At 47.4% G+C, this 17831-nt stretch overlaps 1 protein-coding gene across 5 annotated transcripts in view; it reads left to right on the forward strand.

Moving 5' to 3' along the window:
• Positions 1-17831, forward strand: part of LOC134898490 (RNA exonuclease 1 homolog) — a 279518-nt gene that overhangs the window by 158632 nt on the left and 103055 nt on the right. For all 5 annotated transcript variants that reach the window (XM_063914100.1, XM_063914099.1, XM_063914101.1 and 2 more), the window contains exons 10-14: positions 4855-5004; positions 11679-11792; positions 11887-11960; positions 12461-12571; positions 12658-12773. In XM_063914100.1, the coding sequence (XP_063770170.1) occupies positions 4855-5004; positions 11679-11792; positions 11887-11960; positions 12461-12571; positions 12658-12773 (565 nt within the window). The remainder of the gene's footprint in view (positions 1-4854; positions 5005-11678; positions 11793-11886; positions 11961-12460; positions 12572-12657; positions 12774-17831) is intronic.

Genomic DNA, 17831 nt, shown 5'->3' on the forward strand with positions numbered 1-17831 from the left:
TTTGTTTCCTGTTCTTTTGAAAGTGTAAATGATGGAAATAAAATCAAACTTTTTTTGACATGTTAGAATGTCTAATCTGTAATTTGATGCCTTTTTTGGAGATTTTTTCCATCTTTCCTTGGCTTCTTTTTGCACATTAAAATGAATTTTTGCCTGGGGTGCCCAAACTTTCAATCCCCACTGTGTGTGTATATGTGTATGTATTATTTTTATGTAGCCCTGCACTTACTGTATCTGGAGGCTGGTGTGCTGGTTCTTTCTCTGTATAAACTGTGAAAAGCATGCTTTTTTCCCATGTATGTCCCCCTACATACTGTATACTAATCGGAGTAAAAACTAGTTCAGACTGGTTTTCCTCTGTTTGTGGTGTGGTTCTCAGCAGCCACCCTAATGTGGATACAACGTTGCCTACAGGCAGAGGAGGGGAATGATTACATAGACCACAGTGTGTCTGCTTCTTTTGTACTGTGTCTGAAGGGTGAACTTGCTAGATGTTGCCAAAATTTAAGATTAGTGCTTCTTAAGAGGGTATAGAAATTGTCTACCTTAGGGAGTAGAGCAATTATTATGCTATAAGATCTGTGTAAATATAACAGATATTTATGTACACAGAAAAGTCTCCATTAAGGAGTTAACTGGTGACTCATTCAGGAGGCCATGTAGTCTGCCTAATGATAATTTCATGTGACTAAGAAATTCATATACAGCCTTACCTTCCCTCCAGAGGATAGAAGGGTCTGGAAAACCCCCCTAAAGTAGATAAATCAATATAAAAAAAATAAACAGGAATACCTGTTCAAAGGGGGTTGTCTATCAGATTGACATTGCTGCCTCACATCACGAGGGGGGGGGGGGGGGGGTCGGGGGTCCGTGCCCATCACGACCGGGGCTGTGTGGAGTTTGTATGTTCTCCATGTGCCATGCATCCCAACTTCTGTTTCTAGAAAGGAGGGACATCTGTGCGTGGCTGCCCAAAAAGGGGATGTGGCCTATGGAGAAGGGTGTGTGGCTTCGCAGAGTGTCCCATGATCACGTGTCACGCCCTTGTTTTCGTCACTGAGGGGGCATGCCTAGCACGCCTTCTGCTGTGAGCTGCTGGCATGCCCCCTTTCCTTCTGTCTCCACTGAATAGACGCTGTGTGCATGCTTAAAAAAAAATAGGCATTTATAAATGCTTGTGCATCGCCTCTCTGCCTTCTGGTCAAGGGTAGTATCTGTTCCTATCTGGGAGCCATATATTCAAATTTAGAACAAGGAGGTTAGTAAAGAGCTTGCTATGTCCACTCCGCTCATTAACCAGGTACTGCAGTACTACTATGACATTCTCTGCTCGCAGAGCTTATGATTAAGTCAGTGGTTAGTGAATGCTGGGTTCAGGAATCTCACAGATTACTTCTTGTGGATCCACGTACCTACTGTTGCGACTTCGCCCACCAGATATGCTTACCCGAGATCATCATCTTAGGGTTGCAAGTGTTGGGAGCAGTGCCAGTGGTGCCTCAATGCAACAGAGGTACCAGAGGAGAAACAGACCTGTTTTACAGGATCACAAAAAACAGAGCACCAAGTCTTCCATAAACACTTCGGAATGAAGGTGGTCCTCCACTCATCCTAAGGGATTCCAAGGTAGAGGCCTGTCCAAAATATTTCATGAAGATCCCTGTGTAAAAGATCAGTTCATGGTTTCACTGGGTATAAAGGATGCTCATCTCCATATCCCGATTTGGCCGCCCCACCAGGCTTACCTGCGGTTTGCCCTGTTGAACGACCAATAACAGTTCCAGGCTGTGCCCTTCAGCCTGTACACTGCTCTGCGGGTCTTCAAGAAGGTGGTGGCGGATATGATGTTCCAGCTCCGAGTCCAAGGGGTCAACATCGTTCCTTACCTGGACGATCTCTTGATAAAGGCGAGATTCATGGAGCTTCTATTGCTCAATATCAACCGCACTATTCAGCTTCTGTCACTTCATGGGTGAATTCAAAATTTACAGAAGTCTCACCTGGAGCAAACTCTGCGGGTCCTGTTCCTGTGAATGTTTCTGGATACAGTGGCTCAGAAGGTATCCCTAACAGAGGACAAGGCAAAGATGCTCCAGGAGATGGTCTGAGTGGTTCTAAGGCCGAATCTGATATCCATCCGTCTTTGCACACGGTTGTTGGGAAAGATGGTAGCCTCTTACGAGGCGATCCAGTACGGAATTTCCATTGGATCTCCTGAGCAAGTGGTCCAGATCACATCTTCAGATTCATTGGATCATACGCCTCTCACCTCAGGCCAGGGTTCCCCTCCTGTGGTGGCTACAGTCCTCAACCCTGCTGGAAGGTCGAAGTTTTGGGGTGTTTTTTTTTTTTTTTTTTGTATCCTCACAACAGACGCGAGTCTGCAGGGATGGGGAGCTGTCACCCAAGGGGCTCAGTCTCCCGAAGCCCTGCTTCCGATCAACATTCTGGAACTTCAGACGATCTACAACGCTCTGCTTCAGGCCTCTTCTCTGCTTCAAGTTCAGTCAGACAACGCAGATATCAATCGACAGGGAGGAACAAAGAGCAGAGCCTGCATGTGAAAAATATCAAGGATACTCCTCTGGGCTGAAAGAAATGCAAAAGCAATGTTGGCCATCTTTATTCCGGGAGTGGACAACTGGGAAGTGGACTCCACCCGGGAAAGTGGGGCATCCTCCCACAGGTGTTTCGGCAGATCAGACCTGTGGGACTGCCTGTAGATTGACCTGATGGCTTCTTGGCTCAACAAGAAGCTTTGCTGGTTTTGTTCGAGAACCAGGGACCCATCAGGCGATAGCAGTGGATGCACGGATGACGCCATGGCCTTACCAGTTGGCCTACCTGTTTCCGCCGATTCCGTTGCTACCAAGGGTGCTAAAGAGAATCGGGCATCAGAGTCCAGGCAATTCTCATTACCCCAGACTGGCCTCGGAGGGTGTGGTATGTGGAACTTCTGGACATGTCCGTCGAAGACCCTTGGCCTCTTCCACGGAGAAGAGATCTTCAACAAGGATCGTTTATCTACCCGGACTTATGGCGGCTTCGTTTGACTGACTGCATGGAGGTTGAGCGGAACATCGTAGCTCGCAGAAAGGTTATTGCAACCATGGTTCAGGCCAGGAAGCCTGTAACGTCAAAGCATTACCATCATATCTGGAGGAGATATGTCTCCGTGCGAAGAGCGCACGTATCCTTCTGCGGATTTTTACCTAGGACGCTTCTTGCGTTTCCTACAGGCTGGAGTGGATATGGGCCTATGTCTGGGCTCCCTCAAGGTCCAGATTTCAGTCCTGTTTTCTTCCAGAAGAAGTTGGCAATGTTGCCAGAAGTTGAAACTTTCTTGCAAGTGGGGTACTTCACATACCACCTCCCTTTATGACGCCAAAGGCACCATGGGATTTGAATGTGGTCTTGGAGTTTCTACAGTCCTCCTGGTTTGAACCTTCCGATGGCGGTAGACAAGTACCTTACGTAGAAGACTGTAATGTCGCTGGCCATGGCTTCTGCTTCAGAATTGGGGGCCTTTATTGTGTAAAAGTCCATACTTGGTCTTCTATAAAGACAGAGCAGAGCTCAGGACTAGGCAGCAGTTCCTGCTGAAAGTTGTCTCTGCATTCCACTTGAACTGACCTATTGTGGCCCATCTAGTTCTGGCTCTTCTGCTCCTCTGAAATCATTGGAAGCTGTGCAAGCCTTGAAGTTCTATGTCAAGAGGATGGCTCGGATCAGAAAGACAGATTCCCTGTTTGTGCTCTGATGCGCAGAAAAAGGGTTTCCCTGAGTCTAAGCAGGCCATTGCTCGTTGGCTTAGGCCTGTTGGATAGTAAGCCTATGTGTCTGCAGCCTTACCTGTTCTCAGTCTCTGAAGGCCCACTCTACAGGATCGGTGGGGTCTTCCTGGGTGGCTGCCCATGGAGTCTCTGCCGTGCAACTATGCCGAGCTGCTACCTGGCTGGGGAAGAACACCTTTGTGTGGTTCTACAGGTTTGATACCCTGGCCAAAGGATACCCAGTTTGGGCAGGCGGTGTTGCAGACATCTCTGCCCGTTCTGTATGCTTTGGGACGTCCCCATCATACTAAGTGACCCCAGTATCCTTTATGGATGCTAGAGAAAATAGGATTTTGGCTACCTACTGGTAAATCCTTTTCTCGTAGTCCATAAGGGATACTGGGCGCCCGCCTCAGTGCATTGTTTTTTTTTTTTTTTCTGACGGTTTTTCTTCTGTAAAGGTCTACCTGTTCAGCTGTTGATTTGTTACCAGCCATTGCTGGTCGGTTTGTTATGGTGTGCTGGTGTGTGAATCTCAATACTCATGTTCCTTCTCTCAAGTATGTCTATTCTCCTTCGGGCACAGTTTTACCTAGACTGGCTGGAGGAGGGGGCATAGAGGGGAGGAGCCAGCACACAAAGTTGAAGACTTTTAAAGTGCAAAGGCTCATTTGGACCCCATCTGTACCCATCATACTAAGTGACCCCAGTATCCCTTATGGACTATGAGAAAAGGATTTACCGGTAGGTAACAAAAATCCTATTTTCATTTGCCTTGCATAAGAAGGTGGGCATCGGGCATTATGCCTTTACTTCTCCATGCCAACTCTTAAGTCAAAATAACTTGTATAAACTGCAGTGCCATAACTGGTGTATTGAAGCACTTCCACCAGATGGTGAATGGTCAGGAACTTTTGCTTTTGCAACATAGTCAAGACATGCTTGTGCAAGATTGTGATTGAGCAAGCAAATGTTTGAGGTTTTCCTGGAAAAGGGCTGTGCTTCAACTGAATTTTCCTGTTACTGATACGTTTAAAAAAATATGAATAATAATTTCTATTAACAAGTATTTGTTTTACAGAACTTACTGGACTTAATTTTTATAATGTACTGAAAGAGTACATATTGTCTGGAGACCAGTTAATAGAGAATGGATATCCAAGGCCAAATCCTGACAAACCTGGTAGTGCTTTAATACATGGTGCAACAACAAAAACAGTGGGTGCTGATGGTAAGTGAGATGAAGATAAATCTGTATGTGTCAGTGAAGCTTCTAAAGTCGTGGTGGGCAAAGTTGTCATTTAAAACCTTAATCTGAGTGGAAGGCAGTGTATCCTCTGCAGCATTACAAGACACTTTTATAATTCTAATGCTGAGAGGTGTATCCAATAAGATGCTGTAAAACATTGGATGCGCAAAAGGTTAGGTTTTTCACACTTTTTTTTTTCCTCTTGCGTCCTAGAGGATGCTGGGGTCCATTTTAGTATCGTGGGGTATAGATGGGTCCACTAGGAGCCATGGGCACTTTAAGAGATTAATAGTGTGGGCTGGCTCCTCCCTCTATGCCCCTCCTACCAGACTACGTTTAGAAAATGTTGCCTGAGGAGCCGGTCACAGCTAGTGTGTTTTTTGTGTTTTTTTTTTTTTTTTTTACATTTGTTTTAATAGAGCATTAGGTACAGGAAGGCTGCTGGCAACAGCCTTCCTGCTTCGTGGGACTTGAGGGGAGGTGGAGTAGGAAACGACTCAGAAGGGTAAATGATTCTCTATGTCCGCTGACAGGACACTGAGCTCCTGAGGGTGCTGATCGCAAGCCCACGAGGCGACCACTCACTCCTGTAGCACGGCTGCCACCCCATAACAGAGCCAAAAGATAGTGGTGAGTACAGCGCCGGCGTCCCTGTTAGCGGGTCGCCGGCAGATATAGCTGCACAAGGGTGGGAGCGCAGCTCTGACAAGCTGCGCTCCCATGAAGGCTCAGCAACACAGTGTAGGCACTTGGAGGGGCGTCCTGGGCCAGCGCGATCACCCTAAACTGGTAAAAGCAGCTTACAGGCTAATTCCGCTGTTAGCATATAAGACCTCCGGCCAGTATAATCAAATTGTGCGGGAAGCCGCGCACCATTACAGGGGGTGGGGCTTCTCCTCAGAGCGGATCCAACTCTCACCAGCGCCATTTTCTCCCTGCAGACATAGGAAGCAAGACGCTGACAGGGAGCGGTGCCCTCCATGTAACTCCAGTTATCCTCTGCGGTACCAGGGTGTTATAGACTGGGGGGTAGGGGGGGGGGAGAGGAGAGTGTGTTAGTACTAATTAACCTATTATTGTTGGTTAGTATGTGCCGGGCTTTTATCATAACTGCCTACAGGGGTGCTGCGTGGCTGGCTCCTGTGCTGCAGAGTGTTTAACTTCTCCTGAGGAGTCTATTCCATGTACTCAAGACTGTAATATGCTCTCTGCCTTCCGAATCCAAACCCGCATGGGTGGATTCTTTAATGGGAATGATATCCCAGATTTCTACGGGGATGACGCATACTGAGAAAGACGCAGTTTTTGAGGAAATCTGTGGAGTGTTTGCAGTATTTGGCCCCCACTAATTCGTCAAAAACCCCGCCTGCATACCCACAAAAGCGTACAGTTACCCAGATAATGCAAGCTGACCCTGATACCGACCCTGAGGCGGGACGGTGCTGGGGATATGCAGGGGGTGATACATCCCTTGCTAAAGGGGTGCAACTAATGATTAAAGCCATTAGGGATGTTTTGCACATTACTGAGAAGGTACTGTACCTGAGCAGGTGGAGGTATCTTATTTTACAGAAAGTAAGAAATCCTTGCTTACCTTCCTGGTTTCCAAGGAGTTAAACTCCTTGTTTGAAAAATCCTAGGAAAAAAATTCCATATCCCTAAAAGGGTTCTCATTGTTTTCCCTTTCCCTGAGGAGGACCCTTCACAGGCCAGGCTCTGTTTGGGAACGCATTAGATGCGTGGATCTCCACGGCAACTGCGGGTAAGTCAACCTTTCTTTCCCCAGCAGCACCACTGGCTAGAAAATCTTATCCTTCGCCTACACTACAGTCTTTTCGGACCGCAAAATTTAAAAAATCCAAACCCCCGCCCACCTTCTTTAGTGGTGGTCGGGGAAAGTCCAGAAAACCTGCACCATCAGGTTTCCAGGAACAGAAAAAAGGTTCTGCTTCCTCAAAATCTTCAGCATGACTGTGGACCTCCCAGCCTGGAGGTCGGACAGGTGGGAGCGAGACTTCAAGCTTTCAGTCACGTTTGGGTGTCTTCATGCCTAGACCCCTGGGTAAAGGATATTGTTGCCCAGGGATACAGACTGGTGTTTTAAGAACTCCCACCTCACAGATTCTTCAAATCCGGCTTACCAGCTTCGCTGACAAAGTGCCATCCTACAGGAAGCCATTCAAAAATTGGTTCAAGCGGATGTCATTGTTCCAGTTCCACTTCACCTACGACACAAGGGTTATAACTCAAACCTGTTTGGTACCGAAACCGGACGGTTCGGTAAGGCCAATATTAAAACTAAAGTCATTGAACCCCTACTTGAGGGAATTCAAATTCAAGATGGAGTCTCTGAGAGCAGTGATCTCGAGTCTGGAGGAGGGGGAATTTCTAGTATCCCTGGATATCAAGGATGTGTACCTTCACATACCGATCTGGCTGCCTCACCAGGCTTATCTCAGATTTGCACTGCTGGACTGTCACTAACCGTTCCAGGCACTGCCATTTGGCCTCTCCACAGCACCAATGGTGTTCACCAAGGTCATGGCAAAGATGATGCTACTCCTCCGCAGACAGGGAGTGAACATAATTCCATATCTGGACGATCTGCTGATGAAAGCGTCTTCCAAGGAGATGATGTAGAGTATTGCTCTCAACTTGACTACAGGATCATGGGTGAATCCTGAACCTTCCAAAGTCACATATGGAGCCAACAAGGAGACTGTCCTTCCTGGGGATGATACTCGACACTGGATCACCAATGCTTTCTCTACCGGTAGAAACACCCTCTGCACTTCAATCAATGGTCCAGGAGCTCCTGAAGCCAGCCTGGGTGTCGGTTCATCAATGCATTCACCTTCTGGGGAAGATGGTTGTATCCTACGAGGCTCTTCGGTACGGAAGATTCCATGCGAGGTTCTTCCAACTGGATCTCCTAGACAAATGGTCGGGATCACATCTTCACATGCACCAACTGATACGCCTGTCACTGAAAGCCAGAATTTCACTCCTATGGTGGCTGCAAGCTTCTCACCTACTCGAAGGCCACAGGTTTGGGATTCAGAATTGGATCCTTCTAACCACGGATGCAAGTCTGAGGTTGGGGAGCAGTCACCCGAGGGGAAGACTTCCAAGGAAGGTGGTTCAGTCAGGAATCTCTCCTTCCAATAAACGTTCTGGAACTGAGGGCAATTTACAACGGCCTTCTACAAGCGGCACATCTCTTCAAGATCAAGCCATTCAGGTTCAGTCGGACAACGTCACAGCGGTGTAATACATACAGGCAGGGCGGAACGAAGAGCAGAGCTGTGATGTCAGAGGTAACGAGAATCATCCTCCAGGCAGAAAAGTACGCGGTGGCGCTGTCTGCAATCTTCATTCCGGGAGTGGACAACTGGGAAGCAGACTTCCACAGCAGACACAATCTCCATCCAGGAGAATGGGGCCTTCACCCGGAGGTGTTCGCAGAGGTAACAAGCCGATGGGGTGTACCTCAAATAGACAAGATGGCCTCTCGCCTCAACAGGAAGCTTCGGAGGTACTGTTCCAGGTCAAGAGACCTGCATGCAGTGGTGGTGGACGCACTGGTTACTCCGTGGACGTACCAGTCAATGTATGTGTTCCCTCCACTGCCACTCATCCCAAGGATTCTCAAGCTCATAAAGAGAACAGGAGTTCAGGCGATCCTCATTGCTCCAGACTGGCCAAGAAGGGCTTGGTACGCGGATCTTCTGGAATTACTGCTGGAGTATCCGAGGCCTCTCCCTCTTCGCGAGGACCTTCTGCAACAGGGGCCTTTCGCCTATCAAGACTTACCGCGGCTACGTTTGATGGCATGGAGGTTGAACACCAGATCTTAGCTCGGAAGGACATTCCGAAAAAGGTCATTACTACCCTGATACAGGCTAAGAAGGGAGTAACGTCAAAACATTACCATCGGATTTGGAAAAAGTATGTGTCTTGGTGTGAATCCAAGAAGTTTTCTACGGTGGAGTTTCAACTGGGACGGTTTCTCCTCTTTCTGCAAGCAGGTGTGGATGTCTGCCTACGCTTGGGCTCTATAAAGGTCCAGATTTTGGCCTTGTCCATTTTCTTCCAGAAACAATTGGCTGCTCTTCCTGAAGTTCAGACATTCTTGAAAGGGGTTCTGCATATTCAACCACCCTTTGTGCTGCCTACGACACCTTGGGATCTTACTGTGGTACTGCAGTTCCTGCAATTAGATTGGTTTGAGACTTTACAGGACATGGACGTCAAGTTTCTTACTTGGAAAGCGGTCCTACTATTGGCTTTGGCGTCTGCTAGACGTGCGTATCGGAACTGGGGGCATTGTCATGCAAGACCTCAGAATGAGTCGGCAATTTCTTCCGAAGGTTGTCAGCCTTTTTATATCAACCAACCTATTGTGGTGCCAGTGGCTACTGACTCCTCAATTACCTCAAAGTCCTTGGATGTTGAGGGCTTTGAAAATATGTGAGGAGAACTTCTCATCACAGGAAGGTGGACGCTCGGTTTGTTCTTTATGATCCCAACAAGGTTGGGTGTCCTGCTTCTAAGCAGACAATTTCTCACTGGATCAGGTTCACTATCCAGCATGCTTATTCTAGGGCATGCTTGCCATGTCCAAAATCTGTTAAGACCCACTCTACTCGTAAAGTGGGTTCTTCCTGAGCGACTACCCAAGGTGTCTCTGCTTTACAACTTTGCCGGGAAGCAACTTGGTCAGGGTCGAACACGTTTGCTAAGTTCTACAAGTTCGATACTTTGGCCTGTGAGGACCTAAAGTTTGGTCAATCTGTTCTGCAAGATCCTCTGCACTCTCCCTCCCATACTTGGAGCTATGGTACTAAAATGGACCCCAGGATCCTCTAGGACGTAAGAGAAAATAGGATTTTAATTACCTACCGGTAAATCCTTTTCTCGTTGTTCGTAGAGGATGCTGGGCTCCCGCCCAGTGTTTCGTATTCCTGCTTTGATACTTAGTTCAGCCGTTGCTGAATTTTTCAGAGTTGGTTAGCTTGGCTTTTCTTTTTTTTTTGTATTCCTTTTCTCTCGAAGCATGTCCGTCTCCTCGGGCACAGATTCTAGACAGTTTGGTAGGAGGGGCAAGTGTCTATTTAGTCAATAGGTCAACCCCATACAGTTGACAGGTTCAAAAGGTTTGATTTTCGTCAAAATTTTTTTTTTTAATTTTTATGCTTTCATTTACCTTCCATGTGGACCACGACTGGGAATAGTAACCTGGTGAGAGAAGCGAGGGTACACGGTACACTGATTGTGGTCACACATGATGAAACATACAAAATGACACCCCAAAACCTTTTTAAAAAAAGACTTGTTGGCCATATGGCGTCACCATACGGACTATATGTTTACTGTAAATGTATTGAGCCACACCCATGCTGATGACAATCCGATCTACCTCTCCTCACTATTTCCAACTGTCTCTCTGCTATTCCTTCCTGGATGTCCCAGCACTTTCTTAAACTTAATCAGCTCAGTCTTAGACAAGATATTGTCCTACCCTCTCACAAAACCTTATCTCCAACCAATTATCTATTGACGGCACAACCATCTAAGACAGCCCACTTGGGGGCTAGAGTAGAGTAATCCTTAGCTTCTCCTTCAAATCACACATTTCGCAGTCCTGCCGTTTCATCTGGAAATATTTTCTGGATTGGACCTTTCCTATCGTGGATGCTATGAAGACCCTCATCCACTCTTTGGTCATTTCCAAACTGGACTACTGTAATCTCCTATTAAGACTCCAACCTCTCTCCACTCCAACCTCAATGCTGCTGCCTGGCCCATCTTCCTTTCCAAAAATATTACATCTACATCCCCTCTCCTACAAGCTCTTCAATGGCTCCCCCCCCCCTTCAGAACCAAATTTAGGCTTCTCGCTTGCAAAGCCCTCCCCCAATCCTTCCATATTTTATAGCTGACCTGATCTCCCTTCACACTCCTACCCACTCTCTTCGCTCCACAAATTCTTGCCGCCTCTCCTGCTAATTACTTCCTTCCATTCCTGCCTCCCAAGATTTTGGCTATGCTGCTCCCTACCTCTGGAATTCTCGCCCTATCAGATGCTCCACCTCACTGCTCCAGTGGCTCTCAATACTCACTTCATCGCAGCCATCCAGCTCTCATCCAAACCCACTCACGTTCTGTCATCCCTGTCTGTTTGTCTTCAGAATGTAAGCTCTCAGGAGCAGGGCCCTCTTCCCTCCATAGTTCTCCTACCCCCTTCTAGTATCTACTCCATACAACGGCACCAACCCCTTGGTTTCTGCCACCTTGCTGCTTCTTTTCAAAATACACTTGGATGATCGATTTTATAATATACCTTTAAGAGGGACACCTATGATTTACACACAATCTGTTTTCAAGCCTGGTTTTAATCAGCCACAGTACCTACTGTATTTAAATCATAGGTGTCCTGGATTCTATTCTACATCAACAACCTCCCTGCTTAGTAAATTTTTCCCTAAGGCTGAAATAATGTATTGTTTAACTTTCCAGTGACTAAGTGGCCTAATCTGGTTAGTGTTGCATTAGGTTCATGCAGGACAGTCCCCATTTATTCTAGTAGTTCACGGCAAACTTTTTACTACTTTTTCTTTAAACTTTCTTATTAATGTAGACCTCTTTCCTTGTAGCTTTAAGAAGAGTTTGTGGTCGCTGTGGTGAAACTTATTCTATATCCATGCAAGGAAAGCATGTGCGTAAGGAAGAGTGCACTTATCACTCTGGCAAAGTTCTTAGACATAGAGGCAAGTAATAGAAACAATATATGTATATGTCCAAGAACCTTTTATATAAATGACTGAGAAGAGTTATATTTTATTTTTGCATATTTTTCAATAGTACCAGGTGGGATGGAAACACGCTATAGTTGTTGTGAAGCAGCAGTAGGGAGTCCAGGATGTCAGATGGCAAAGGTAAACCTGAATAAACTGTATATGATCTTATAACACCCCTTGATTGCTGAAGGAAGACTTACCTAGGTGGTATATATCATCATAAGCTAGATGGGTTAGGGCTGGGTGACCAGCGGTCTGAATCCCGGCGGTGAGCTTACAGACGCGGGGATCCCAGCTGCCAGAATACTGGCAGGGGGACAAGTGGAACGAAGCCCTTTGTGGGCTCGCTGCACTCGCCACAGGTTCTATTCCCACTCTATGGGTGTCATGGACACCCACGAGTGGGAATAGTCCTGGGCCCCCCTGCTGGCATTCTGGCATCCAGGATCCCGACGTCTGTGTGCTGACCGCCAGGATGGTAACCGCATCTCTTTCAGGTATGTCTAAATTTTCTCAAATTACTTGTTTTCTCATTCTGTGTATGAAGTTTAGGACAAGCTCACAAATGGACTGTACGCTCTTCCAACCTGGACTCTAAACCTAGAAAAAAAAATAACTTCTGTTTTTCTTCTTTATAGCTTCATGTGCATGATGGTCTGAAGGAAAATCTTGATGGTTTTATAAAGACTTTAGTAAAACTGCAGCCATCAGATGGAAATCCTGGAATATTTTCCTTGGATTGTGAAATGGTAATGAGGGTTTTAAAACAAATCTGGTTCTTGTTACATAAAAAGAAAAAATTATATATTTATAGATATTTTTATTTTATGTTTAGTGCTACACAACACATGGTCTGGAACTTACAAGAGTCACGGTGGTTGGTCCTAGTTTACAAGTGGTTTATGATACATTTGTTAAACCGGATAATGAAATAATAGACTATAACACCAGGTATGTATGATGTACAGCTCTGTGCAAATTTTGTTTTTCATAGTGACTTATCCACATTTTCCTTCGGGGTATTGGGGGTGGGATTTACCCTGCAGCTTATTGCCTGGACATATTCAAACAGTGCAGTATCTCTGTGGGTTTAGACCCAGAAGGCAGGGGCGTATCTACCCATTGGCTAGGACTGCACTTGCCAGGGGCACCAGCCGAGCAGTGGGCGCCATCCAGTGGTGCCACCCTCGGCCAATGGGTGGAATCCCTTAAACTGTAGTGTCTGGCAATACCTGGTGTGCCAAGCTGCCTGTGCATTGCCTAGGATGGAGGGCAGAGGCTCGCTCAGCAGACGGGAGCTGGCACGGTTTCCGGCACTGCAATGCACTGAAAATAAACTACAAGTCCCAGCAACCCTTGCTATCGGGATCTCCCGGCAGCAAGGGCTTCTGGGAGCTGTAGTTTATTTTCAGTTTCTTCACATAGTATGGTGCGGTGCTGGAGACTGGCACCTGGTCCTGCCAGCTGTTTAAGCCTCCAGTCCAGGCAATGCCCAGGCAGCTCGGCACACCAGGTATTACCAGACGCTACAGCTACGTGCTGGGATGTTGTGGGGTGTGGACTATGTCTATGTGCTAGGTTGAGGAGGGAGGGTGAGGGGACTATGGCTGTGCTCGGAGGGGGATGGGGACTATGACTATGTGCTTGGATGGTACTAGGGCTATGTCCTGTGTGGGGATACTATGGCTAAGTGCTGGGAGTGGGGGAGACTACTGCTATGTGCTGAAGGGGGACTACAGCTATGTGCTTGGAGTGTGGGGGGGGGGGGGGGGGGACTATGGCTATGTGCTGAGGGGGGACTACGGCTATGTGCTGGGAGGTGGATGGGGACTATGGCTATGTGCTTTGGGAGGAGCACTATGGCTATGCTGTGAGGATACTATTACAATGTGATGGGAGGGGGGTGGGAACTATGACTCTGCTGGAAGAGGTGGAGACTAAGGCTGTGTGCTGGGAAGACTTAGCCATAGTCCCCTCCCAGTGAATAGCCTATGTGCTGGGTTGGGTACTGTAACTATATACTGGGGGGGGAATAATTACATGGTGTATTCTGGTGGGGACTATGGCTATGTGCTGAGGGGGGACTACAGCTATGTACATTTGAATATTTATTTATTTATTTATTTATTAGCAGTTTCTTATATAGCGCAGCATATTCCGTTGCGCTTTACAATTAGAACAATTATAGAACAAAACTGGGCAAAGACAGACACAGACAGAGGTAGGAAAGCCCTGCTCGCAAGCTCACAATCTATAGGGAAATAGGCATTGATACACAAGGATAGATGCTACCTGTCACATAATGGTTCCCCAGGTTGCTAGGTTCTTAATGGGTTGTATATGATATGATCACCCAGCAATGTTGGAAGACAAAATGTGAGTTTATGTGGACTGTACAGAGGGGATGTAACTGGATAGGGAAGCATTGAAGGTTATGTGGGTGGGTCTGAAATTTGGTAGGCTTGTCTGAAGAGATTAGTTTTCAGAGAACGTTTAAAGGTTTGGAGACTAGAGGAGAGTCTAATTGTGCGTGGGAGTGCATTCCACAGAGTGGGTGAAGCCTGGGTAAAGTCCTGTAATTTTGAGTGGGAACAGGTAATACATGTGGATGAGAGACGCAGATCTTGTGCAGAGCGGAGAGGTCTGGTAGGGAGATATTTTGAGATGAGTGAGGAGATGTATGAAGGTGCAGTTTGGTTAATAGCCTTGTATGTAAGTAAGTATTTTATATTTGACACGGTAGAATACTGGTAACCAATGAGGGACTGACAGAGCGGATCAGCAGATGAAGAACGTCTGGCGAGGAAGATTAGCCTCGCAGCTGCATTTAAAATGGATTGAAGTGGTGATAGCCTATGTTTGGGAAGACCAGTAAGGAGACTATTACAATAATCAATGCAGGAGATGATGAGTGCATGGATTAGAGTTTTTGCAGTGTCTTGTGTAAGATAAGGGCGTATTTTTGATATGTTTTCTCTGACGTCCTAAGTGGATGCTGGGGACTCCGTCAGGACCATGGGGATTAGCGGCTCCGCAGGAGACAGGGCACAAAAGTAAAAGCTTTAGGATCAGGTGGTGTGCACTGGCTCCTCCCCCTATGACCCTCCTCCAAGCCTCAGTTAGATTTTTGTGCCCGGCCGAGAAGGGTGCAATCTAGGTGGCTCTCCTAAAGAGCTGCTTAGAGTAAAAGTTTGTTAGGTTTTTTATTTTCAGTGAGTCCTGCTGGCAACAGGCTCACTGCTACGAGGGACTTAGGGGAGAGAAGTGAACTCACCTGCGTGCAGGATGGATTGGCTTCTTAGGCTACTGGACACCATTAGCTCCAGAGGGAGTCGGAACACAGGTCTCACCCTGGGGTTCGTCCCGGAGCCGCGCCGCCGACCCCCCTTGCAGATGCCGAAAAGTGAAGGTCCAGAAACGGCGGCAGAAGAGTCTTCATAAGGTAGCGCACAGCACTGCAGCTGTGCGCCATTGTTGTCAGCACACTTCATAGCAGCGGTCACTGAGGGTGCAGGGCGCTGGGGGGGGGCGCCCTGGGCAGCAATGATAGTACCTTATTCTGGCTAAAAATACATCACATATAGCCCCTGGGGGCTATATGGATGTATTTAACCCCTGCCAGGTCTCAAAAAAACGGGAGAAGAAGCCCGCCGAAAAGGGGGCGGGGCCTATTCTCCTCAGCACACAGCGCCATTTTCCCTCACAGAAATGCTGGTGGGAAGGCTCCCAGGCTCTCCCCTGCACTGCACTACAGAAACAGGGTTAAAACAGAGAGGGGGGGCACTTATTTGGCGATATGTATATATATATATTAAAATGCTATAAGGGAAAAACACTTGTATAAAGGTTGTCCCTGTATAATTATAGCGTTTTTGGTGTGTGCTGGCAAACTCTCCCTCTGTCTCCCCAAAGGGCTAGTGGGGTCCTGTCCTCTATCAGAGCATTCCCTGTGTGTGTGCTGTGTGTCGGTACGTGTGTGTCGACATGTATGAGGACGATGTTGGTGAGGAGGCGGAGCAATTGCCTGAAATGGTGATGTCACTCTCTAGGGAGTCGACACCGGAATGGATGGCTTATTTAAGGAATTACGTGATAATGTCAACACGCTGCAAGGTCGGTTGACGACATGAGACGGCCGGCAAACAAATTAGTACCTGTCCAGGCGTCTCAAACACCGTCAGGGGCTGTAAAACGCTCATTTACCTCAGTCGGTCGACACAGACACGGACACTGACTCCAGTGTCGACGGTGAAGAAACAAACGTATTTTCCTTTAGGGCCACACGTTACATGTTAAGGGCAATGAAGGAGGTGTTACATATTTCTGATACTACAAGTACCACAAGAAGGGTATTATGTGGGGTGTGAAAAAAAACTACCTGTAGTTTTTCCTGAATCAGATAAATTAAATGAAGTGTGTGATGATGCGTGGGTTTCCCCCGATAGAAAATTATTGGCGTTATACCCTTTCCCGCCAGAAGTTAGGGCGCGTTGGGAAACACCCTTTAGGGTGGATAAGGCGCTCACACGCTTATCAAAACAAGTGGCGGTACCGTCTCCAGATAGGGCCGCCCTCAAGGAGCCAGCTGAGAGGCTGGAAAATATCCTAAAAAGGTATATACACACATACTGGTGTTATACTGCGACCAGCGATCGCCTCAGCCTGGATGTGCAGCGCTGGGGTGGCTTGGTCGGATTCCCTGACTGAAAATATTGATACCCTTGACAGGGACAGTATTTTATTGACTATAGAGCATTTAAAGGATGCATTTCTATATATGCGAGATGCTCAGAGGGATATTTGCACTCTGGCATCAAGAGTAAGTGCGATGTCCATATCTGCCAGAAGATGTTTATGGACACGACAGTGGTCAGGTGATGCAGATTCCAAACGGCACATGGAAGTATTGCCGTATAAAGGGGAGGAGTTATTTGGGGTCGGTCCATCGGACCTGGTGGCCTCGGCAACAGCTGGAAAATCCACCTTTTTTACCCCAAATCACATCTCAGCAGAAAAAGACACCGTCTTTTCAGCCTCAGTCCTTTCGTCCCCATAAGGGCAAGCGGGCAAAAGGCCAGTCATATCTGCCCAGGGATAGAGGAAAGGGAAGAAGACTGCAGCAGGCAGCCCATTCCCAGGAACAGAAGCCCTCCACAGCTTCTGCCAAGTCCTCAGCATGACGCTGGGGCCGTACAAGCGGACTCAAGTGCGGTGGGGGGTCGTCTCAAGAGTTTCAGCGCGTAGTGGGCTCACTCGCAAGTGGACCCCTGGATCCTACAAGTAGTATCCCAGGGGTACAGACTGGAGATTCGAGACGTCTCCCCCTCGCAGGCTCCTGATGTCTGCTTTACCAACGTCTTCCTCCGACAGGGAGGCAGTATTGGAAACAATTCACAAGCTGTATTCCCAGCAGGTGATAATCAAAGTACCCCTCCTACAACAAGGAAAGGGGTATTATTCCACACTATATTGTGGTACTGAAGCCAGACGGCTCGGTGAGACCTATTCTAAATGGGAAATCTTTGAACACTTACATACAAAGGTTCAAATCAAGATGGAGTCACTCAGAGCAGTGATAGCGAACCAGGAAGAAGGGGACTATATGGTGTCCCTGGACATCAAGGATGCTTACCTCCATGTCCCAAATTGCCCTTCTCACCAAGGGTACCTCAGGTTCGTGGTACGGAACTGTCACTATCAGTTTCAGACGCTGCCGTTTGGATTGTCCACGGCACCCCGGGTCTTTACCAAAGTAATGGCCGAAATGATGATTCTTCTTCAAAGAAAAGGCGTCTTAATTATCCCTTACTTGGACGATCTCCTGATAAGGGCAAGGTCCAGAGAACAGTTGGAAGTCGGAGTAGCACTATCTCAAGTAGTTCTACGACAGCACGGGTGGATTCTAAATATCCAAAATCGCAGCCGTTTCCGACGACACGTCTGCTGTTCCTAGGGATGGTTCTGGACACAGTCCAGAAAAAGGTGTTTCTCCCGGAGGAGAAAGCCAGG

The sequence above is a fragment of the Pseudophryne corroboree genome, chromosome 1, assembly GCF_028390025.1.
Source record: "Pseudophryne corroboree isolate aPseCor3 chromosome 1, aPseCor3.hap2, whole genome shotgun sequence".
Taxonomy (NCBI): Eukaryota; Metazoa; Chordata; class Amphibia; order Anura; family Myobatrachidae; genus Pseudophryne; species Pseudophryne corroboree.